At 39.0% G+C, this 26,553-nt stretch overlaps 1 protein-coding gene across 1 annotated transcript in view; it reads right to left on the bottom strand.

Annotated features, from left to right (window-relative positions):
- Positions 1-2,000: 2,000 nt before the first annotated feature.
- The window catches only part of HAS2 (hyaluronan synthase 2), a 29,121-nt gene continuing 4,568 nt past the window's right edge, over positions 2,001-26,553 (bottom strand). The window contains exons 2-4 of the mRNA XM_005885867.2: positions 15,621-16,247; positions 5,942-6,043; positions 2,001-3,649 (exon numbers count right to left, since the gene is read on the bottom strand). Coding sequence (XP_005885929.1) covers positions 2,720-3,649; positions 5,942-6,043; positions 15,621-16,247 — 1,659 coding nt within the window. The 3' untranslated portion in view covers positions 2,001-2,719. The remainder of the gene's footprint in view (positions 3,650-5,941; positions 6,044-15,620; positions 16,248-26,553) is intronic.

Here is a 26,553-nt window from a genome sequence, read left to right on the forward strand (position 1 = left end):
CTATGGAAGCTTTTGTGCTACAATAGCAGAGTTGAAAAGTCATATAATACTATTCAGTGGCTATAGTTTTAATGTGATTGTGACAAGGTAATGAAGGATTCTTAGTAACTGATAATAAAAATTGGGAATAAAAGACAAATTTGAGGTATAAGTGGTAAAATAGAAAAATTACCACCAAAATGCCTCAAACCAGAAAATGTTATTAGATGTCCCAATCCACTTTTGTTTTTTAAAGGAGCAATATTCATTGTCCTTTTTCTGATTAGAAAAGCAATACATGATTAGGGTATTTGGAAAATACAATAGTATATGGAATATAAAGCAATCATATTCTCAATAGTAGAGATAACCACATTTAAACATGTTTTTACAAAATTGGAATGTTATTGTATAAATTGCGTATATATTTTTAATTTATCATTTCTCTAATATCCTCATATTCTAAGAACACTGTGCTTAATGGGTAATAATGTTCCATTATTTGGAAATACCATAATTCAATTATTGCTCTCAAAATATTTTATTATTTATAATGCTATAACAAATTTCTGAAAACCTGTTTTCCTGCTATCATAAAGTACTGTTTTAAAAAAAACACTGCTGTAAAGGAAAGTAGAAGAGTAGAGATAAGGAACAGGCCAGTCTTCGTTTGCCCCTCCCCCCCAATATAATCCATTCTTAAATCCATACCATTACAATCAGGTAATGTTTTGTTTGAAATTCCCCATTCCCTTGAAAAAAAACACACAAAAATCTTATCAAAAATATTTTATTTACAAAAAGAATTATACTATACATCCTATACTGGAAATACATTGAATAATTGCTAAAATAAATACAGGCAATTAATTCAATCTTCTATAAGAATGAGAGAATTTGACATTTGAATGTTATCAAAGCTTAACTTAGAACATAAATAGTTAAAAAGGCAAACTCAAGTTTTAGTCTCATTTATTGGCACGGTGTTTTGTTTCCCACAAGCTCTCCAATCAGTGAGAGATGGAGTGGAAGGATGTTATGTACCTTGTTGTATTCCAAAGGTAGAATGTGCATCTTTTTCTTAGGATAGATGGAACGTGGATGTCTGCTTGAAAAAAGCAGAAAAGCAGGAAGCACATGGTCCAACACTTCTCCACATGACTCTGCTTCACCATACTTTCTATGCAACTATTCATGGGTTCAATTGTGTTTTTAACACAGGTCTACACAGCACCAGCTACAAAGCAAGATGGGTCGTGTCAAGTCAGACTGGATAACTGAGGCTCTGGAGAAGCGAAATTAGCTAGACTACAGGCATCTGGTTTGTTAATTTTTCATGTGCCAATTTTTGATAGTTATTAAACCTTGATATCATTTCTACTATGTAAACATATTTATGTTGGTCAGCAGAAAAGATGAAATTATCCGTAGAATAATTCAGAATAAAAGCCTCATTAGAAAGTAAAAGAGGCTGATAATTGGAGCTTAAACCAGCCATTTTGAATCTGTACACTTTACATTTATTTTAATTTATCCAACTAAATCCTGGAAACCTCTGGCTAACACACAAAGTGAACTGGCAAGCTGGAAAAGACAGGTAAAACATGTTCAATATATAGACAGGATCTGGTGAATTCAAGCCACAGAACAAAATTAATTTCATTGTATTTGTCCAAGTTATACAGATAATTTTTCCACTTCCCCTATTACTCAGCCTGGGAAACCATTGCCAGAATCTTCAATTATTCATCTGTGATATGCATGTTATGTCCAGTGCTGGCTGCCCAGTGTTTTCTTTTGAGCATTCCCTTTTTTTTTTAATCTTATGAAAAAAATTGCACTTTTCTACCCTTTTGGCCTTGATTTTCATTTATTTACTTTTTCTTTCACACATAAGTATGTATTTTTACTCCCAAGGTGTGACAGATATTATTGGCCTTTTCCAAAAGAAGTTTTAAAAAGTTAAAATATTGGAAGTTTAAATACTTTTTCACAGAAATAAACTATTCAATTTGAAAAGGTAGAGAGAGAAACATTTTATTCTTTCTATCATGAACAACATCCGTCAACCAAGCTTCACATTTTGGGTAGGTTTTATAAGTTTGAACTTTTTTTTAGAACCTATTTTATTTTATTTTTTTATAAAGGAAGAACAGGTGTATTTTGGCAGAGAAGTAAAATATAGAATATGCAAGATTTGTTTTTAAAATGGGCATACAAAATTTTAAAACACAGTACAATTATATAAAAATACAGCACAGCCAACGGCCTTAAAATTTCCTTTGGCATTTCATTTGGTAGAGTTAAACAGAAAATCCTTTCTAAAAAACAATTAGCTATCAACACAGTCCATAAGTTAGGTTGTATACATTGTAAGAACGTTTCCTTGAGTTTCCAAAATCCTTTCTTCCATGATAACCCACATAAAGCATGGCTAGTGAGGTATATAGGGCAAAACACTGTTAGGCAGATGTACAGTAAGGGAAAAGTGCATAAACAAAGAATTCTTCCCATTTTCATAGAAATAACAGGTTACATCTGAGTTTCTTCTTGTTGATGTATCATTTTACTTTGGCAGAATCAAAATAAACCCATAGAAATGTCTTTGTTCAAGTCCCAGCAGCAGTGATATGTCTCCTGTGGTGGCATTCTCTGATGCCACAATACTGTACGGTCTTTACAGGAACTAAGGTTTTGTTTGTGTCCCCATGTGTGATTGCAAATGTCAATCAATGTAAGATCATACATCAAGCACCATGTCATACTGTTGTCCCTTCTTCCGCCTGCCACACTTATTGATGAGAACCACATACAGAGTCAAAAGCATAACCCAATAGCATACATAGAGCAACGTTCCAACAATTAGCACTGTCTGTTTGGAGTCTGAGAATGGCTTTTTAGATTCCTTATAAATGGTGAAAATCACACCGCCCAGGAGGATTGTAAACCAAACTGAGACTGGAATGAGTCCTATGAAATTAACAACAATGGTTTTCCTTCCAGATGTGCCCCACCCAGCTTTGTTTATCGTTGCAATTGCAAACATCTTGGCGGGAAGTAAACTTGACATGTACAACACTGAGTAGAGGGACATGAAGACCATGACGATATTTCCTCTAAGGCAGCTGGCAAAGGATGATTTGATGAGACCTACTAACTGAACAGTTAACAAGAAGAGGAGGATGTTCCAAATTTTACCCCGGTAGAAGAGCTGGATTACCGTGGCAATGAGAAAGAAAGGGAAGAATCCAGTGATAACCGCTTCGTAGGTCATCCACAAGTGATGTTTATGAAACCACATGGCATTGTACAGCCACTCTCGGAAGTATGACTTGCTCCAACGGGTCTGCTGGTTTAACCATCGGAGATACTCGACAGGTGTTTCCGTAAGGCACTTGGATCGAGCTGTGTATTTTGTTGCATAGCCCAGACTCAGCACTCTGTTCGTTAGATGCCGGTCATCACCAAAACTGCATTGGCTGCCCATAAATTCCTGATTATACCAGTCTTCTACAAACTCATGCAGCAACGAGTTTCTGTACATCCCCAGAGGTCCACTAATGCACTGGACACACCCAAAATAAGACTGGCAGGCCCTTTCTATGTTAAAAGCCATCCAGTATCTCACACTGCTGAGGAAGGAGATCCAGGAATCATACTTGTTTAAAATCTGCAAAAAGGAGAAAATAGTAGAAGGTAAGCCTTAGTTAAAAATACCAACATACTTTCAACAATAAAGAATTTAAATAAATAAAAATATATGTATAGGGTGTCCCAAAATTCACGCAAGATTTGAATTTTTGCGTGACCATTAACAACAACAACAAAAATAAATAAAAGCCTAATTTTACTTGGTTTATTGAATCAGATTCTAATATCCGTTGCCCTTTGATTTCAATCCCTTCAATTTGATAAGCATTACCAAGTACCAATTATGGCCCAGGAGCAGGGACAATGAAGACCAAAGAAGACCACGACTTTGCGTATGTGCCAGCAAATCTGTGGAGGCCATTTACCTGATGTGCTATTCCATACATAACCCTATACTGTATACTTTATGAATCAATAAAAAATTTACAATTTTTATTATAAACCTGTGTTTTCTATCAAAATTACCTCTTGCGTGAATTTTGGGACCCCCTATATAATTGCTCTTAAAATTTAAAAAAAAAAATCTGTACCATCCTGCCCTGGTCAATAGTTTGAGTGTTGACCTGTGCACCAAAGTGTTGAGGGTCAAGGGCATGTGCCTGGGTTACAGGTTTGATCTCCCAACATGGTTGGGGAAGGCAATAAACCAATGTGTCTCTCTCACATCCATGTTTCTCTCCCCCCACTTCTCTGTTTCCCTCCTTTCCTTCCACTCTCTCTAAAAAGCAATGGAAAAATATCCTCCAGTGAGGATTAACACAAAACAAAAAAGCCATACCATCCTGAGGTTACTTAATAGAGTAAGGTTTGTTATTTTGGCTTCTTCCCTCTATTTTTAAAAAAATATGATTTTTAAAATTTATTTCAGAAAGAGGAAGGGAGAGGGAGAGAGAGATAAAAGCATCAATGATTGGAGAGAATCGTTGATCAGCTGCCTCCTGGGGAGGGAGCCTGCAAACCAGGCATGTCGTCTGACCAGGAATCGAACTAACCTCCTGGTTCATGGGTCAACATTCAACCATTGAGCCACACTGGCCGGGTTCCTTCCTCTTTTTGACATTATATTTTAATGACTCTGATTCTATTTTACTAGATTAATTTGATAAGTTGTGTGCATGCATTGGGACTTTCTGATGATAAATATTTTCTACTTCACTCTCTGTTCTCTTTTTGCTATGCTTTTTGTTCTTGTTCTATTAAAATAGTGAGATTTTTCTTTTTTCTTTTTTTTTTTAGGCTTTAGTTCTCAGTCCCTAAATTCTTCTTCCAGACACTTTCCTGCCATCTAGGATGTGATGGTTTTCAAGTTCTATTGCCTCCTGTTCTGGTTAATTTCCAACTCATCTAATCCTTGGCTATAAATTTTCCTTCTCTTCCTTGATATTTTGCAATGCCAGTGATAAAAGGGTTTGCTTTGGCCTTCCTCCAAAACTTGAATCCTGAAATAATGCTCCATGTAAAGGCTATTCAAAATTATCAGCTTTTCTTGGCAATATTTCTAAATTCTCCCCTGTCTCAATTTTGTTCTGTGTTCATCTCGATTTCACATGCTTCCTTTTTACCACCAGGCAACTTTTTGTCCATTGTAGTGCATTTTCTTTGCCTTTACTATCACCACAAAAATATGACATGGATTATACAGCAACATAATACCTAAACTTTAAAGTAAAATTTCAATGTGCTTTTCACATTTTGCTAAAATCTAATCTCACATTTGCAAAGAACTCATTTTAACCTTAACATACTTTTGCATATTCATTTTCCCATTCTAATATCTGTTTCACTAATTATTTCTCCATTGATAGCAAATAATGTGAGATAAAGAATAATTAGTAAAAAAATAAATAATTGGAAAGCCCACTTAGTAATCAATTGCTCCTTTATCTTTTTCACTAGTATAAATTTGAGTTGGATGTTTCTCTTTTCTTTCTTTGTTTTCCCATTTAGATTTTTTGATCAATCACAAGTTGGTCAGCTTTTAAAGACATAGGTATATGATAGGGAATCCATCTCCTGCCACATTTTATTTTATTGTCAACTAAATGAACTCTAACAACAGATTTTACCAAAACATTAAGTTATGGCTCAAGACCATAATTTATCAGCCACTAAAGACATGGATTATATGCCAGGACTAATCAAAGAAATCCTAAATTTTTTCAATTAGACAAAGAGGCAGTAAACTGGGTTCAAGACACTTCTAGTGTGTAATACCTGGCACAGAGTTTGGTCTAGTAAATGCATATCAATGAATCAATGAATCAGAGTTCTACCAAAGTGACTCAGGCAAAAGCGAAGCCATACTACACACCTGGACATCTCCCCCAACACCTCCAACCATGGGGTCTTCTTCTAAAACTTTTACCATCTCCACAGATGAGGCTGGGTCTAGCATGGTGTCTGAATCACAAACCTGCAAAGAAGAAGGAAAACGAGTTAAAGAAAATAAAGAATTATAAGAGCGATTCACACAGCCAACATTTTGCATAGATACTATGTCTTCAGCCTTCTGGTCACAAATATCACAGGGATGAGTTTGTTATAGCATGGCCAATACAAAGAGCTTGTTTTCCATCAAGTTCAGTATTTAAGTTATTAATATAGCTGGTTAGAACAGCTGAAGCGATGTGCTGGGTTATCCTATAGGGTAACTAGCTTGTCCCAATTTGCCATGGATATTCCCAACTTTGGTCCTTGTCCCAAGGACTTTAGATGTCCTTTTTCTTTTTCAAATGTCTTAAATAAGGCTTTTAGGCAACTTGTCCCTCAGGTTTGAATGATGATAGGAATACACCCAAGACAGTATTAAAAGGGAGGCACACTTAACAGTTATTCCCCCATTAATGTGATGAATAAAAGACAGAAAATTCTCCTGCCAGTCGGGTGTATATTTCTGAGGCAAGATGTCCATGACTTGGGCTTCGAAGATGACATTGCATCAGAAAGGGAACTAGTAAGGTATTCAGACCATCTTTTAGATTCTAAAGTACTCAAGTATTCATCTAGCCCTTTATGTATAAAAGCAGGTGTGAATTATTTTAAACCATTCTTGAAATGTTCTTACAAACAATGTTATATGGATTTTTTTTAAAGGAATTCTGAAACCAAACCACTATGACTTCACTTCAAGAAGATCTATGCCTGTTAGACCCCTGACAGAAATTTCCACGGGAGGCCAAAGTGGACAGAGTCATAAACAGTACTTTTTTTGCACTCTGATTTCTGAACCAATTGGAAAAAAAAAATAAGGCAGATGAGAAACCAAAATATCAACTGTATGCCCATAAAGCTGACAGAGAATAGGCCTTATGTCTGTGGAAGAGCAGGCTTCATAACGATGTTCCCCAGTATAAAACAGTATTACCTACATAGTCAATAGCATTGAAGGAGGCCAGCCTCCTCCTGCAGATACAGTGCATGCTCCTTTTAAAGGTATGACAGATGCCTGCTCTTTGGCAATAGCCCACTTCTAGGTAAAAGGAAGAAGGAGAAGTTAGGCTAACCCTTCCTCCTTCCATACTCAATCAGATTAAGTCACTTCTCTCTTAGAGAGGAAGGAGTGAGACAGCTGGGAAAGGCTACTACCTTTTCTCACAGATGAATCATATGTGTGGGATGGTGCTTCTTCCACAAGATCAAAGAAAATCAGAAGTAGGAAAAGTGCTGCCGCCTCTCTACTCCTGAATGATGCTAATAAACGCTGTATTCTTTTCTGGGAAATGCAGTAGGATCTTAGTAGATAACGAGTGATCAGAAGGGACAGGCAATGAAATGAACCAGTTTCATACCCCCAATCAAACAATAAATGACATGATTGGCAGCAATGGGGGGTGTTATCTGTAATTCCCATTATTTTGCCATCAAGTCTGACTATACTGAATGGATTTAATCAAGATTAATTTATTCATATCACCAGTATATATCTTTACAGTTCTCCAAACTACTTCATAAAAATAGTAGGGATTTGGTTTTTCAAACAACAAAATGTAGAAATCTCAGCATTTAAAAAAATGTGTCAATTTTACTAATAGCTATTTTTTTTCCTGAAAATAAAATAAGCATTAAGGAAGAAAGTTGGTGAATACACCAATTTAAATGCATTATTGGAAGTCATGGTTAAAGTGAGCAAATGAGGTTATCCAGTTCTAAAAAGTGAACTGAACATCTCACTGGTGATCTAAGAACTAAGTATAGCAATTTCAGGGTTAACTTCTGAATTTTTAAAATTTTACTTAACATTTAGAAGAACCCATTTTCTAATAAAAAAAAGTCCATTCATTATTACATTCTACTTTGGTCCAGGATGGTCTCACTTACTTTAGGGAGGTAAATTTAGGAAACAGTTAAGCATTAATTTTTCATTGCAGAAAATAGGATTTTACTAATACTTGGATTTGCACCCATTCAACCCAAGCCTCAGAAACCTAAACAAACTCCTCCGAGGCAGTGCTTGCCTCTGCCATGCCTTGTCTATCATTGGTTTGTATTGGCTAGGAGGCGGGCAGGCCTGTAGGGAGGGTAGAGAAAGCGAAGGCAGAAGTCCAGTCCGCCTTTAGAATCCAGCATCCTGAGAGTTTAGGGCCACACCCACCTCTATTGACTCAAGCTGGGAAAGGTAAAACCAGAAAGCTAAAATAAGACTAAAAACAACAGGAAGGGGGCAATCTAGAATTAATGTTCAAGTAACTCCGCCTGCTTGTGAGCATAAGCAGACCAAGGCAACTGCCTCTTTGAAATGACTAAACTTGAACCTAACTTCTGAGGTTCTGCGTGTTTCAATTGGCCCTGCCCCTCCCAGTTTCCAAGTGCCAGGAGCTCTCAGAGAGAGACTGTTTGCTTGGTGAGTTTAACTGCGCTGGAAAGGAAAGCTCTCAGAAATCCCTTGGAAAGGAGTTGGTTATAGTAGGTTAAAGAGCCTTAAGAAGTTCAATTTCTGGATGTTATTTGGTGATTGAATGCCAATAGAAAGCCACCAGCTATGAAGTCTGGAAAAGCATGTATGTTCATGGACCTACTATTATTGTTTTTAGTGTGTAAAGAGTATGATTAGTAATAGCAGGAACAGGATTTCCAGTTGTCCCCTCACTAATTAATAAAAAGTATGTAATATCATGAATGTCAGTTGCCTATTTGGCTCTAGGCCAGAAGCTGTGGGGGAGGACATTCGCCAGTTCACAGAGTTTAACCTCACCTGGAGAAACACTACTGGACATGATATGTACCCCGGAAACTATGAGAGCACAAATCACAACATCTCTCTGTCCACACTGAATGTGTCACTGTGATTTGTTTCCACCACATGAATTTTGACTAAAATGAGTGGAAAATGTCAAGACAAAAAGACATTATTGGGAGATTCTAGCCACCTCATTTTTAACCACAAAACATCAACTAAAGTGCATGAGACCATCTCTCTTCTTTCTTCACTATCCTAGCCAAGAGGTAACCTTCCTCTTTCCTATCTAGAAACAGTTGAAAATTTTTTAAAAAAAGGAATATCTTGTAACACAGGGAAACTCAAATTTCTATGTCCGTAAATAAAGTTGTATGGGAACCCAGGCACACTCATTCACTTATATATTATCTATGGCTGCTCTCACACTAAAAGAGCAGAGCTGAATAGTTGCAACAAAGACCACATGCCTACAAAGCTTAATATTTACTATCAGGCCTTTACAAGCAAACTTTGCCTTGGGACAGAAATAATTGGTTGCAGCAGAAGGGTTCTCTTTCCCAAAATAAAAAATAATAATGAAAAGTTGAGATTAAATATGTTCTAAGTCCTACTTTTAATTCTAGTAGATTTTAAAGGTTGCCTCCATCTCCGTGTTATAAATAACATTAACTGTATAAAAATGTAAAACATAATTGGATTTTTTTCATTCGCCAAGATTTGCTTATTTTAAGAACAAATGCCCTCAGAATCAAGAAGTCTCAACTTAAGTCTGTGTCTGACTACCTCCACCACCATGAACAAGCCATTTCCCATCATTGAGATACCAGGTGAGACAGCCTATAAAAGTACTTTGTAAATTACAAAGGACTGTAGAGGAGTATGCCATTAGCATTAAGTAATAATTCTTACATGCTTATACTTCCTAAGTAAATGCATACCTAAAGAATAACGCTCCTTACCACAAATAGATGGACCAATAGAGAAAATCTCTAATAAAATCATGGGAATGAATTACATAAGGAGAATCTTTTGTGTCTAAAACTATCCATAATAATCATCTATAAATTATTAGACTAAGTCCATTGCAACTTGTCTCAGTGATCTGAAAGTTAATCTACCTCACTGTAATTTAAATAAAAACTTCCTCTAGAAATATCACTTAGTCTACCAAATGCTTTTTAAATTCTAAGACCCAAGTCTAAAATGCCTAGTCTCTATGTTTCACTTTTAAAAATATATATTTTTAATTGATTTTTAGAAAGAGGGAGGAAGGAAGAGGGAGAGAGAAAAACATCGAAGTGAGAGCAAAACATTGATCAGCTGCTTCCTGCACGCCCCCTCTACCAGGGATGGAGCCTGCAACTGGGGCATGTGCCCTGACCATGCCCTGACTGGAAATCAAACCAGCAACCTTTTGGTGCACGGAATGAAGCCCAATCAACTGAGCCACACCTGTCAGGGAAGTTTCACTCTTTTAAAAACTGAGGCCCATAGCAAGTAAGCAGCAGAGTTGAGTTAGAATTCACACTTCCCCATTTCTAGTTCAGTGTGCTATTAATCTTATCCTCTAAAATGAAGGATACAAGGAGACATATAACTCTCTCAAAATCAGCCCTCAGAATATTTTGGTTGCTTAGACTTCCTAGTCAGAATAGGAACCAATCATATTGCATACAGTGGATGCTCATTACTCATGGTAGTGACTGTTCTACAGTTTCTGTGAACACTGAATTAGCAAATACCAAAAAATTGCTTCTAGAAAGAATATAGGGTTAGCTTCCTCCAAGCCTCTGGTCACAACATTTTTGTCTACTGATCATTACCTAACTTTGTTTTATTTATGTTTAAATACACTATATGAGTCATTAACATTGACTAGAAGGCCAACAGCCCTATTAAGTCTAAACAAAGCTCTCCTAACAAACATATTTTCTCCATAAAGCAATTGCAGCCTCTTGCTCTAGAGAGCCCTTCAGGACTACACTTGCGGCCATTTAAAAGAGCTACATCACCAAAGGGAAAAAAGCACAAGAATGTGAAAACTAAAGTACTACCTAGCCCGTAAGGAAGTTACTTGTTTACAGTAGAAAAGCTAGAACAAGAAGGCAAAGCATGGTCTTGCTAGAGTGAAATTTTTGCCACTCCACATGTCTGCAAATGATCACAAAAGTACTTGCAAACATTGATGTGAGGTTACAAATATGTTTACCGAGTGGCATAATTTACAAATGAAGAACCCATGAATAATGAGGGTCAACTCTTATGAATGATTTAGTCTTTCTCCTGTTCAAAGGATCTTGGATACCTAGGGTGCTGCCAAATTAAATAAAGGCCAACAGTCCAAATAAAATTGCCTCTTATATTCTTCCCTTTAGAGAATGTCCATGCTTATTGTACATTCTCTACCTGCTAAATCCCTAATGCACACATTGGGGAATATTGTTTTTCCTTTGTCATACAGACTGGTGGCCACTTATGTTGGCACTTAGCAATGTTTGGAGATAAGAGATAAGAATGAATAAAGCAATTATATAATCTAACTATCAAAGGATACTTAAAGTCTTCTGATATTGAGTATTAAAAAGAACAAAAAGTAAATATAATATGATCCCAAAATTTTTTTTTAAAATAAGGGAAAAATTGAAAGGTATACACCAGAAAGTACTAAAATTTATAATCTATGGGTCATGTATTTGTTACCGATGATTTTAATTTTGCTCATTGTGCTTTTCTATAGTTTTTAAATAAGTGTTACTTTGGTAAATAAAAAGCTAATATAAATACTATTTTGAAAAGATCAAAGACTTTTGCCATATCTTAAACCATACCTAGATAGGTCAGAATCTGTCCTGCTTTGAAAAAGTTTCCCCAGAAAATACCTAGATTTAAAAATGAAAACCTTCTGTGAACACTGAGTTAGCAAATACCGAAAAATCTTCTCTTCTCACTTTATTATTTGTCTTCTGTTTTTCTCCATCTCTGAAAGCAGCCACTAGCATCTTAGATGAATTTGCTACCACACTGGCTTTCTCCTAGACCAGTGATGGTGAACCTATGACACGGGTGTCAGAGGTGACACGCGAACTCATTTTTTTGGTTGATTTTTCTTTGTTAAATGGCATTTAAATATATAAAATAAATATCAAAAATATAAGTCTTTGTTTTACTATGGTTGCAAATATCAAAAAATTTCTATATGTGACACGGCACCAGAGTTAAGTTAGGGTTTTTCAAAATGCTGACACGCCAAGCTCAAAAAGTTCACCATCACTGTCCTAGACTAAAACTTTCCTCCATATTCCATGTCGTTGTTAATTATTTGAGTGGCTTTAAGGCTGAGACAGTAGTCAGAAAGAGGAGTAGAGATAAACACTGAGAGAAATGGAGGTGGTAATTGATATAAATAAATCCTTTTCTGGAGGAGACCAGAGGGAGTTGACCCGGAGAGCCCAGGAGTAGAAGTAGAAATGTTAACCTGAGATAGATGGTGAGGTTAGATACCCTTGAACCTGTAAATAGGAGAGAATAAGAAAATCTTGATGGCCTTCAGAACCAATACTTTTGCTTTTCTCTTTCGTAGGAGGCAAGGTCATCTGTTAGTAGTTAAGCAGGGAGGAGTTTGGGTAGGGAGCTGGGAGAATGATGAAGGTATGCAATAATAGGTCATGAGAGCAATAAGAAAGACATCTATCTATTCAAGATCAAGTGAAGAGTGCTGACCAGTGCCAAAGACCCAGCTGCAACTGGAAATTAACCATTTTGGTCATGTCTCTGCACAGTGAAGCAGTGTTCTCCAGCCAGGTTAGCAAGATAGTGAACAGATGGTCAATTTCGTCCCTAGCATCATTTTCTCTTATGTATAAGCACCTGAGCCTTGCTTGCTTCCTTCCTTCCCTAATAAACCTGAACTCCACGTTCGGGGGTTAGTCACTTGTAATGCTTAGTAGCCAAAATCCTGTACCCACTCTCTCCTTTGTCTTTCTGTGGCTTCTCCTCTGCAACTCTCAGACCCAGGGTCAGTCAGAATGTTACAGGGCATACCTGGCTACTAAATATTGGGGAATTTGATTGATGAGGGATGGCAGGATGGAACTACCTGGTTTCAGAATGCCACAAGGTGGTGTGTGTGTGTGTGTGTGTGTGTGTGTGTGTGTGTGTGTGTGTGTGTTTTACACTTCCTTGAGTACTTGAAATGGACCAAGAATCCCAGGAGGATTCAGCTCCCAATTACCAGCTGTTGCTGGGTCAATCTCTCCAGAGGCTTCAGCCTGAAGGAAGGAAAGGTCTCTGGGCTGATTAGGGCTCTAGCAGCAAGCCTACTCCAACATTTCATATTGTGTATTATTTTTTTCCTGGACAGGCACAATGTCAGGTTGTCAAGGATACAAACAAAATTCAAAACAAAAATGATGGGAAAGGGGGTTTGGGAGGAGCAGCTTTATAAGAAGGAGAAAAACACACACAATCGTGTCTTGATTAGAAATGACAAGTGATTGTTTTAACTACAATTAAAAGCAAAATATCAACAGATGTTTTCTTATTTTACGCCCAGGGCATCATTTTTCAATCCTACGCAAGTTCCCCAGTCATCCCTTCCTTTAAATGGGTCACTTCATCCCTCATCTAGGCCTGAAGTTGCACAATGTAAGTAGGTATAAAATGTCCTGAGTTAGCTGAAACTACCTTAATTGTGAAAGTTCTAGAAATTAGGAGAAACTTGGGGATGAAACTCTATCAACTCCCTAAATGAGAAATCAATATGCAGATGGGTATCAACTGAAGAAATGCCCCCAAACTCTTCAGATATTAACCCAAATTAACAGTTGTAGCAACTGACATGTATTATAATTTTTAAGAATTACATGATTACATATATATAAAAGACTAAGTGACTGAATGACCGGTAGACAGGTTGCTATGACACGCACTGACCACCAGGGGGCGGACGCTCAACACAGGAGCTGCCCCTTGGTGGTCAGTGAGCTCCCACAGTCAACCTCCCAGGGCCAGCCAACCTCCCACAGTCCCTCCTGCTGGCCAACTGGCCCCAATCACTGGCCAGGCTGAGAGACCCCATCCATGCATGAATTTGTGCACTGGGCCTCTGGTATAATAATAATAGGAAACTTGTAATAATATTAACACCATCACTAACAACTTTTGCTACTTTTGTACACTTTTGTCATATTTTTTGAAACCATTACCTCAAAACCCTTGTAAGATTGCTTTCTTTTATCCAGAAAACTGAGGCTCAGGGAAATGGCCCTGCTCAAGTCATCCAGGTAGAAATATGTGGATTCAAACCTCAGTCAACTGACTCTAAAGCCAGTGCCCTAAGCCCTGGCAGGGTAGCTCAGTTGGTTAGAGCATTGTTCCTATATGCCAGAGGTTCTCAACCTGTGGGTCGCGACCCCTTTGGGGGTCGAACAACCCTTTCCCAGGGGTCGCCTAAGACCATTGGAAAACACATATATAATTACATATTGTTTTTGTGATTAATCACTATGCTTTAATTATGTTCAATTTGTAACAATGAAATTGGGGGTCACCACAACATGAGGAACTGTATTAAAGGGTTGCGGCATTAGGAAGGTTGAGAACCACTGCTATATGCCAAGGTTGTGGATTCTATCAGGGCACATACAAGAACCAACCAATGAGTGCATAAATAAGTGGAACAACAAATCTTTCTCTCAAAATCAATTTTAAATCTGAGGGGGAAAAACAACAAAAACAAGAGGCTGCCATCAGAGAAATGCACTCAAAGTGCTCAGGCAGCACAGGAAAAGGAGCAAGGAACAGACCACTCTCCGTAGAAATAAATAAAAATTAACACACACACACACACACACACACACACACACGCGCTAATTTAAAGCCAGTGTCCTTTCCCATGCCATTTTACAGAGAGACCCACTAGGCATGACTTTGTGGCAATAAAGGCCACACGGTATATGGGGTCTTCTAAAACCTAGGATTGTACCCTTAAGAGAAAAGGAAGATTTCTTAAACCTGAGACATGTCTTCCTTCTCATATCATCATGGCCAGAATCTATGAGCATCCTAAAGAAAAAAGCTTCAGTAAGGACTAGGAGAGGAGAAACCCTACAAGTGAGCAGTCAGGAAATTAACGAGACACGGCCCAGCCTAATTTTCATGTGAGCAAACACCATCACAAATGCTTTCAAAGGTCAAGTTGCAGTGAGTGAGGTAATGCTGTTTGGGGAGTGAAATAAACATTACTTCGGTTTTGCTCGGGGAAGGTTTTTCCTTTTTCTCCCTGTTTCATATTTCTTTTCTTTGTCTGTTTTGAATTCGTTACCCTTTTCAATCAAAATCGTTCTCATCACCCTCATTTGGCCAGGTCTCTGTGAACACCATTTTATAGCCTTCCTTTGGGTCTGCAGATTTTTTTTTCCCTCAAGACCCTCTGCTCGGCAGACACTATTTTCTTACAAGGCTGGGAATTTTAAGAGTGTGGAAAATGACGTTGGATTTGACTTGGCAGAACCAAGGGGGGCAGGGAAGGGAAGGGGAGAGAAAGTAGGAAGTGTCTCCTGTTCAAAATAACCTTGATTTCCAACCAACAGCATTGCACAAGTTAAGCATTTTCATAGATAGTCTTAACAGTTTTACAAGGCTTTTCCCTGCCTCTTTCAAAATGTGCTTTCAACAGTCTTGCTGTTTTCAAATGCACTGAAAGGGGCACTGTGTTCAGAAGTGACAAGGATGGGCTATAAGCATATGACTGGAGAGATACAAAAGCTGCTTTATTTGGATGTATGTTTGCCCTGGCAGGAATTCGGAAACCTACCTGCACATAATCCACGCTTCGTCCCAGGGCTCTGAAGGCCGTGTACATGACTTCTCTTTTTCCACCCCATTTCTGCATGATGCAGATACTTTTGTTGGACAAGACCAACTGGGTGACATGTTGGCAGCTTTCTTTATGGGACTCCTCCGTCTCACCGGGACCCTTCTCGTGAAAGTTGTTCTTCCAAATATAAGTGGCTGACCTGTCCCTGCCCATGACTTCACTGAAGATGTCCATCATGTAGAGGTCATCTTCCGAGTTCCCATCTATGACCATGACCACTTTAATCCCAGGGTAGGTGAGCCTTTTCACAGATTGCAAACATTTCCGTAAGTAGTCTGGATCTTCTTGATACGCAGCGATGCAAAGAGCAACAGTTTTGTTCAATTTAATGGGGGTTTCTAAGGATTTTTTCATTTTTCGGTGCTCCAAAAAGGCAAACAGGCTTTGGATGATGAGGTGTGATGCTAAAAAGGCACCATACAGTCCAAAAGAGAAGTAGTAATTATCTGTTTGGATAAACTGGTAGCCAACAATATAAGCAGCTGTGATTCCAAGGAGGAGAGAGACTCCAAAAAGTGTGGTTCCAATTATTCTCAGGATACATAGAAACCTCTCACAATGCATCTGTAATATAATCAAAGATACTCTTGGTTAATGACTCTTGTTCCGCACCTGTTGTATACATGGTTATCATTAGATGAGGAGCATTCAGGAGTTCTAACCTCGAGTTTCTCACTAACTAGCTGTGTGACTTTCTACATCTCAGTTTGCTCATCTGCAGAATGGGAATATAAGGATGTCCTCCTATGAATGACACCTCAGAGGGCTGTTTCAAGAATCAGATGACATGATGGCCCATCGCATTATTGAAAACCACAATGTGTTAAAACAAATACATGGAACCCGTTATTTCTAGTGTGTTAGATCATTTATCTAAGGTAACACTCTATGTATGTGGTCATAGCTAGGTATGAAACCTAAATTTCCTAGTGAGCCAGTCATCTTTCTTTCTACACCATGTTTTCTCCTCATCCCCAATACTGACCAGCAACAAATCCAGAAGAGATTTTACTGATTTGCTCATGTCATTTCATCCTATCTCTAGTGCAAATCCCTCAGCTCTCACCCTTTCCATGCACCCAGCTGAGGTTGGAGATCAAGTATCCTACCTGGATTCTAGTACTGGTTCTTTCATCAACTAACTGTGTAGCCTTTAGAGAGTCACTTTACCTCTCTGGGCCTCAGTTTTTTTCATGTGTTAAATGAGGGAGTTTAGACTCAATTATTTCCAACATCTCTAATGACATTAAAAATGCGTCATGCCTAGGTGTCCTGCACAGACATCTATCAAAGCCCCTGTAAGTCTGCATTGCATTCTTTTTTTTTCGGATGGCTGTCTCCTACACCCATCACACTAACACCAGACTGGGATCAGGAACCTTATTGGACCACAGTAAGCATATAATAAATGTTTGTAGAAATAAATCATCAATTAAAGAAATAGCATCATGCTTAATTTCAACAGGTAACTTTCACATCCTCTTAAAAGCTGTAACACATTAGACCTGATACACATTTCAGCTCTTAACAGTCAATTTTGTACTCCTCCCTACAGTTTGTGTATCTCCTGGTTCAGGCTGGAACAACTAGAATATCAGAAGGACCACTTTTCTGTGTTTTCCAAAGCATCGTCAAGCCTGAGCATAGAAGAGGTGCCTGGTAAGACCTTTTTATTTATTTTCTCTTGTTGGGTTTCTGGACCCAATTTCAATGTGTGTCGGGGAGGAGGTTGCCCACATATCCAATAAACAATACTCTGGCCACCTGCTGGGTGTCCTACAATTTACTTAATTCTGACACTATCTGTCAGATCCCACAGGTTAAGTGTTCAGTCCCACAAGACTGCCCTCCATCCCACAACCTTCTGATCCCAGTCTCAAGCTCAGGTTGTTACCTGTGCTTCTGACTATTTATCAGAGGTTCTTAAGACCCCCTTTTCCTTGGATTGGATGGATTTGTTAGAGCGGCTCACAGAACTCAGGGGACCCATTTACTCACCACATTACCAGTTTATGATAAAAGGGTATAACTCAGGAACTCTTCCAGGAATGAACTGCAATGAGGAATTGATATAAATGCAGTGTCCCCATCTTCAGTCATTCACACCGACTTCAGGGTTTTCATTATATTTACATGTAATTACTGTTGAAGCTTTTTCTTTAATTCAGCTAGTCTTTGAAAGCTAAGTTAATTTATTTTCAATGGTAACTTAGGCTCAGCAATTATCCCTGCAAAATTTCTTGTTGGATATGCCATCTGTATTTCCCTCTTCCACATTAAGGCTTAAAATTGCATGTCCACATAGCATTCAATTATCTTGTATTATTATCTTGGTTGTTGCTGGTTGTGTGGCCACCACGTTGCTCTCAGCTCCAAGAGGCACCATTCCCGTCCTAGTCCCTGTGGTCATACACTGAGGTGGGTCTGCATTACACTGAGTGTGGCTGCTCACCAGTATGCTTCCTCCTTTGGAGCACAGACTGCTTGCTGTGGCCCTGGTGTTCCAGCCTTCGGAAACTGGAGATGGGTCGCTTCCACTCGGGACTTTTAAAAGAGAGAGTGGGCATCCTGCAGTCTCTTTTCCTCCCACCAGCTCATGCTCATACCAGCAGGGTCCTAGGGCATTGCACAGCCCAAAGACAGAGCGAGCATAACATGTACAACTCGAGCCTAATAAAGGTCATCACAGCACAACTGGAAAATTCAGGCTGCTGGAGAATGGTGAAATCTTTTCAGTGAAAGGCTAGAGCACAGCATCCCTTGCTAATTCAAGCAGCTGTTGGGACGCTTAAATCTCCCACAGGGTGCGTTAGCCAATGCCGAAAGGTGCTGGGAGCACCAGACTTGGAACCTGTCTGTTTCCAAGACGTGAGTCATTCTCACAAGCGTGAAACATTTCAAGGGGACGAAAGCCCTCTGCCAGGGAGAAGCTGAAGTGTGTGTTTCACTTGTGTTTAAAATCACCATCGCCAGCAAAAGAACTGCCTGCTATTCTTTTTCCATTATTCACATTTTCCTTGCTTTTATCAACACACGTGGACAGAGAGTGTTGGCAAAGCATCTGTGGGCCACAGCTGAAGTGGGAACACCACCTGACATCATAGGCGTCTACAGAATGTCCTTTTGAAGCCTGGGCAAAGTTGCTGGTAACTTGAAGCAATGTGGCTAGAACGGAACCTTTCTGTTTCTGCGAGGTACTGCAGTGTTGCCCTGATGGCCGCACACAGCATCTCAGTCCAGGCCACAGGGCAAAAGGCACATTTCAGAGCCAGATTTACTGAGGGAATATGTTGATCTCAGGGAGTGACATACAGGATGTGTTTCTTTATAATTTCCCCTGGGTGATTTCATAGATATGGGCACCATATGTGTGAGACTTTCTGAGACAATCCCCAATTCAAATACTTCGTTTCATAAGCAAACTTTCATTGTCAGACATATGGCTTTATTGTTAAATAGGAAAATCTGGTTAGTTTCACCCTAGATCATAAGAGCTTACTGCTAGATAAAAAGATAATTTAGAAATCTACCTTCCATAAATATGTAAAACATAAAAGTTGGATGTTTTTGCTCAGTATCAGACTTTAGCCTATTCATTAATTACTTTTAAATGTTTCTTAAAATTATTTTAGAGGAAGAGGGGGGAAGAGAGGGAAAGAGGGAGAGAGGGAGAGAGCGGAGAGAGAGAGAGAGAGAGAGAGAGAGAGAGAGAGATGAGAAAGAAACATTGATCTGTAGGCACCCCGTCCAGGGATTGAATCTTGCAACCTGGATATATACCCTGACTGGGAATCGAACCAGTGACCTTTGGGTGCATGGGATGATACTCAATCAACTGAGCCACATTGGCCAAGAGCCTATTCATTAATTTTTAAGTTGCTACTGGACTTACTAACAATTATTTACTAAATATTATTCTTTCAGAATTCTAAGCCAAACTAGGTGTTCAAGAATGGCGTAATTTAAGATCCACAAAGCCAACATTTTTTTATATTTGTTTTCACTATTGTACCCCAAGAATATAAACCTGGGTTATATTTTTTATAAATATTTACTGAATACCAACCTGGCTTATGATTGCTGTTCAGTAAATACATACCAGATTAATGGGTGTAAATTCATCAATATCATATTGCCATCACTGTTGTGTCAGCTGACATTCATTCATCATTTATTAGATTCTAGGCAGTGAGGCAAGTTTTATTTGGTTTGTTGAAAAGCATGATCCTATTTAATCTTAATAACTTTAAGTGGTCAATGTATAGTTAATCTCATGTTACAAATAACATATATATGTGATGAGGAAACCAAGACTCAGAATATTTAAGTAAGCTGCTCAAACTTACAAAACCAGCAGAAGCATCCAGCCAGTGGCATAATGCCAGGTGATTAGAATATTCTCAGAAAATATTAGCAGAATAGATTTGAACCCTCCTGGCAGCACTTTTTTTTCTGGCTATTAAAACATGTTATATGAGGTTAGGAAAGAACTTTGAAAATGATTTTCCTGCTGTTGTGGAAAATGAGAAATTGACATACACTCAGTTACAGACACAAAACTAGCCAATCCTCAGAAGATATCTGGGCTCATATACTTTCCTATGTGGGTACAGCCAACAGGGTCATGGAATGCAGTTGGCATAAAGGAAGCTGATGGTTCCATCCATGCAAGAGCAGTGCTCCCCAAATCCTGTTTTACTATAAGAAACTCCTGTTTCTATTGGTCCCACCCGTAGGGCAGATATAAGCCTTGCTGTTAGCTCATATACCCTATAACTCTATAGGCATTGGGCATCGGAGCCTTTTCCTACCCCATGGCCTCATATGAACCAGAGGGCTAATGGTGCATGAGAATAGCAGCTGCTCTTTCTGCCCTAGTGAAGTGGTGAGAACTGAATTCCCATACTTTCATAAATTGGTCCTTTTGTTTTGGATCTGGGAGAAATTGAAATGAATTCAAATTAATTGAGTCAGCATCTGGGAAAGGCTGCAGACTTTAGTCAAAAAGATACCTCTTCTGAGAAGTCCTAGCTTACCACTCCCTTTTGAACTAATTTCTCCTACCTGCCCTCTCTGCACTCCCTGTCATTATCTCGCCCCTAACCCTGTTTTGATTTTCTCAATGGTTCCATGTACACTCTATGGCTATAAGGATGTATGTGTCTCAATCAACTGTGCATTCCTGTGCCAAAAAAACAAACAAGCAAACAAACAAACAAACAAAAACAACAAAAAACAAGTTCTGGCACATAGTAGGTATTTAATACTACATTCTGAATAAATGAGTAAGTCCATTTGGACTCAGGCAGCCAATGCAGACTAACAGAGCAAAGGTCACTCCCCAAACTTTGGGTCAGTGAACATATGTTGAGCCACTAAAATTGCCCCTCATGCAGCAATTTTTTCCTGCTATAAAGACAGTTCCATAATTTCTTGCTCAGCTATCTAAAGATAATGGTTACGTGTGTGAGGGGCGAAGGGGTTAGGGGAAGGGTACCAAACCAGTTCTAGAATACCTTTGGAAAACAAAGTTAGAAAAGGCAAATAGAAGGAAACAAAAAACTCAAAAAGACCTATGCACCCTCATGCTCATTGTAGCATTATTTACCACAGCCAAGATATAGAAACAACCTATGTGTCCATCCATGGATACATGGAATATTATTTGGCTATAAAAAAGAATAAAATCTTGCATTTGTGACAGCATGGATGGACATTGAGGGAACTGTACTGAGTGAAATGGGTCAGACAGGGAAGGACAGATACTGTGTGATCTCTCTTATATGTGGAATCAAATAAATAAGTAAGTGAATAAATAACCAAGCTCTTCGATACAGAGAATAGACTGGTGGTTGACAGACATGGGAGGGTTGGGGGTAGGAGAAATGGGTGAACTGTTTATTTCATTTCGTTTTTTGCTTAAATAAATTGAATTTTTGTTAAAAAATCATAATATTCCATTATGATGATAAATTGTTTTTGCATCTATATTCTGAAATAATAGTAATTAATATTTATCAAACACTTTCTATGTACTTTGCTAAGCACTTTAATACATTTCATTTAATCTTCACAGCAAACTTGGGAGGTACTGTCTACCCCAGGTTACAGATTAAGAAACTAAGGCTCAGCCCTAGCTGGTTTGGCTCAGTGGATAGAGCGTCAGCCTGCAGACTGAAGGGTCCCAGGTTCAATTCCGGTCAAGGGCACATGCCTGAGTTATGGGCTTAATCCCCATTAGGGGACATGCAGGAGACAGTCAATGCTTCTCTCTCATCATTGATGTTTCTGTATCTCTTTCCCTCTCCCTTCCTCTCTGAAATCAATAAAGATATGTCAAAAAAAGAAAAAGAAAAAAGGAACTAAGGCTCAGAGAAAAATACACAATTGCTTAACGGTAGAACTGATATTCACACCAATGATTATTTGACCCGAGACTGTGTTCTTGACCATTACACCTTATTACATCCTTTAATATAAATGTGAAAGATGATACCAGCATATTCTTACAGAAAGAATATGCCCTGGCTGGTGTGGCTCAGTTGGTTGGGTGTCCTCCCCTGCACTGAAAGGTTGCTTATTCCATTTCTGGTCAGGGTTTTGGGCTCAATCCCAGTGAGGGATATGCAGGAGGCAGCAGGTCAAAGTTTCACTCTCACACTCTCTCTCCCTCTTCCTTTTTATCTCTCTAAAATCCAACAAAAAATATTTTAAAAAAAGAAAATATATAACCTCAGACGTAAATTCCCAAATATTTTTCAAAACAGACATTTCTCATCCTTCACTATCTTATCAGAACATTAGGACATTTGTCTTTTGCATTTTATCATCTTTGGTAAGTTTTCTTTTCTTTTTCATTCAGAGTGGAAGGGAAAAGGAGAAAGAGATAGAAACATCAATGATGAGAGAATCATCCATCGCCTGCCTCCTGCATGCCGCCTACTGGGGATTGAGCCCGCAACCCTGGCTTGTGCCCTTGACCAGAATTGAACCCTAGGACCTTTCAGTCCACAGGCCGCTCTATCCACTGAGCTAAACCGGCTAGGGCTGGTAAGTTGTTGTTTTTTTTAATATTTCAGCATGATCCTTCAAGATAACCTATTAAGCAATTGTCTTGCACATGTGCACTGTAGATATTTGCACTAAACTAATTTAAATAACTGGTCACATTTTTTTTTCTAACCGAAAAATAAAGTGTTAAGTAAAACCAGACATTTTTTTATTCATTCATGCCCCATTTTTAGTTCTAGGTAAAACTTAGGACAAAAATCTTACCTTACTTAGAAATCTGTATCTTTCAGTTGAATGTTAAGTTATATATATATGTTGAATTTGGGCGTAAGAGGGAGGGATGATGAATGTAGTATAAGTCAGTGACTACAGTCTAAGGTATATTTGATTACTTACTTAGATCAAGAAAACCAATGATGTTATGCAGGCCTCCTTCCAAGGGTATTCCACCCAGATGAGAGTCAGTACAGGTTTAAAAGTCCAGAAATCAGAATGCCCAGTTAATTTAAAATGAAGCAGCTAAGCTTGACCTATGAGTGCACTCTGGTTCCCATGCTATGGGCTTTGAAGTCTGACTCTTCCTCTCCAGCCCCACTGCGGTTCTCCCAGCAGAGAACCTGGAGCTGAGCTTGCAGGGTTAGGCAACAGCCTTTCATAGGCCTTGTCCCCACAGCTGTGTCTGGATCCAGAGCTTTAAGTTTCAGATTTCTTTCATATGCACCATCAATACTGATCAATCACTCCTAGGATGCCAATACTCCCAACTGCCTTATGGCAAAGGGGAAAATTACAAAAGACTTGACATGGAATCTTAGTTCTGTTTCTCCATTGGCTCCTGGCCACTGTTTCTATAGAGCAAAACTCTGTGGCCACATGTGCCACAAATGCCAAGCCTCTTCATGAAATCTTTCCTGATCTCTCTCAATCACATATGATTTGTCCTCAACTTGAGCCCCTATAAAACTTGACTAACCCAGCTGTAGCATGTCCACTTCAAGGATATTATATTTACTATTTCTTGGATTAAATTTCATCCACACCCTCCCTGTGACTTTGAGTAAGTTGCTTAATCTTTTTGGGCAAGGATCCTTTATTTATAAAATTTTCTTTGGGAGTGGGGAATGCAGAGTAGGGGGTAGATATAATGTATGTAAAGTGCCTAGCTCAGTGCCTGAGATGTATTAGACGTTAAATCAACAGTAGCTATTATTTTACATTTCTTATGAGTCAGCTCATATTTTGCCTTACACTATAGTTAAAGGCTTTGTTCACTGAATTCCATTAGAATGTGGACTGCATCTTATTCATTTCAATGTGCAGTAAAGATGTAGGCATTTAAGAGGCATTCGTTCATAAATATTCCTTGAATTTAAAGAAAATATTCAACGGTATGACATTATATTTATTTTGACTCATAACAGTAACATTCTTCTAGATTGCGGGCAAGGCAGTATATATGATATCCACATAGGTGCCATTCAAAACAGACTTGAATAACTTAAGGTGTGTGCAATGGGATGATACGTATTCTATGCAGATTGCTGCGAGACAGTACAGGGTTAAAACCACATTGGGGTGATGGAAGGGGTTTTTCTGCAGGGAGCTGTCCCCCCATTCAGCTGTCAGACCAGCTGCCCCTGGCTCTGTCCTGGCAGCCTTTTAGGGAAGCACAGCCTGGGTGTGCAGGGATAAAAAAAGAGAACCCAGAAAGGGACAAGTGGGGTTATGCTCTCTTCTCCAATTTCATTAACTCATCCCACCCACTCCCTTACATTATGCAAAAGTCAGGAAGCTAATAAGGTAACAGACTACTTATTTTTAGATTTAAAATGTAACTTAATATAACTTTGCCAAAGGGGGTCTGGACACTGGCCCATAGATAAGGGCTTTCCCCACAGTGCCAATAATAAAAAATGAAACAGTGAAAGGTGTGTGTTTAAAATTTCAAGAAAAAAATTATTTTGAAAGAAATCTTAGCTGGTAAGGAAACCATCTGTGAAAAAGTATTCATGAAATTCTACATTGTGGGGCTGTTCTATAGACTGACTTAACAAGAATAATTATACAATCTGATTTACTTTCTAGTAACTGTTTCTTTCCTATTCATTCATTACACAATTCCTGTTTTCCAGGAAGGTAACTGACTAAATATTTTTGCTTCCTTCCTGGAGAGTGACATTCAAATTTGATAGTAGTCATTGACTTAAGACCTTGAATTCCTATAAGTTACATAACTCTCTGATAAAGTAAGGCTTTAGTTCAGCCCTGGTTGGTGTGCCTCAGCTGGCTGAGTATGGTCTCCAGCACCAAGGGGTTGCTGGTTGATTCCCTGTCAGGGCACCTGACAGGGTTGGGGGTGGGGCGGCGTAGCCTGTGGATGTTTCTCTCCCTTCCTCTCTCTCTAAAATCAATAGACATATTTAAAAGGGGGGAAAGGTAAAAAGAAATAAAGGATTTAGTTCTAAGTGTAACACAAGCAACTCAGGTAATAACTGTTTATCAATAAATCTACAATACATCAGTACATGTTTCTATTTACCCAACTCAGGTTACATATATGTATTTTTCAATGAGTGATGATATCCTAATTGTAACACTATAATCCAGAAATGTCTATTTAGACTTCTAAAGTTATTTGTTCCAAAATTGCAAATGCATACACAACATAATATACATACTAAAATAGGTACTTTAAAGAGTTAAACTTTTATTGAAAATGTAAAAATATAGCCAAAATACTAGGAAAACTGATTGATTTTGCCTTTTTAAAAAATACAGTGAAAACTAATATAACGAATGCGTCAAACTGCACACATTGGGATGGAAAAGTTTAGAATTTAGAGTTCTTTTCAACCCTATCCTATAAAATTTTAAAATTGTATCTACAAAGAGTGTGATAGGCATATTAGTTGTTCTAGCCAATTCCATACAAATACACATTTTAATTTTAAACATTTAATCATTGGCATGTTTGAAAGTGTTGACCTTTTAAATTTTTGTTAAAATGACTTTAAAAATTCATAATCCCGTTTAACATCTCTAAATGTACATCATCATGCGCCTTCACTGCAATGAGAAATCTGCAGGAGGAAAAAAAAAAAGCCTGAAAATCTACAATGGGCAGGGAAGTTGTTCTTCCTCTTAACTGCCTCACTCTCAGCAAAACATAACTACCAACACTGAGCTGTGAGTCTATATATACTTAGGCCTGGAGTTCGGGGGAAGCCCTTCGTGACCAATCAGGACTTCCCTATCTATTGCGTCACACCTCCCCCCGGGGCGTGACGTCAAAGGCAATCCCAGGCCAGCCACGTGGGTTGGAGGAGTGTAGCGTTTCTGGGCAGCTGTTTGGAAGACAGCCGCAGCAGCGATCCCCAAAAGTGGAGGGCAGGGCGGGGGCGACAGGGCTCCTACACGCACCTCCAGGGAGCGTGGCTCTAGCCGCTCGCTCGCCTGGGAGGCGCGCGGGGCTGGGGAGCCCAAGTGCGGTGCGCGGGCGTTTGGGGGATGGAGGGAGAGGCACGGGGGAAGCTGGCACCTAAGGCGGTGTAATAGGAGCCGGGTCTTGTAAAGCCTCCTCCCCAGGAACCGCCTCTCCGCTCCCAGCTCCTCTTTCCAGCCTTAATTATCCTTTCAGCACCGTTTCCCCTCGGCTGCGTCTCCTTGGCTGGAGGAAAAAGCCTCCCTCGCCTCCCCATTCTCACCCTCACACAGACCCTCCTTTCAGACCCGCCCTCCTGTTCACAGGGACCCATTTCGGAGCCCAGGCTCACGCTGGGCGGGAACCAGCATGACGAATTCCGCCCAAGGTGTTGATTATCCATCCCGACCCAGCCTCTGGCTCGCCTCCCACCTTCGC

Source organism: Myotis brandtii, unplaced genomic scaffold, assembly GCF_000412655.1.
Source record: "Myotis brandtii unplaced genomic scaffold, ASM41265v1 scaffold931, whole genome shotgun sequence".
Taxonomy (NCBI): Eukaryota; Metazoa; Chordata; class Mammalia; order Chiroptera; family Vespertilionidae; genus Myotis; species Myotis brandtii.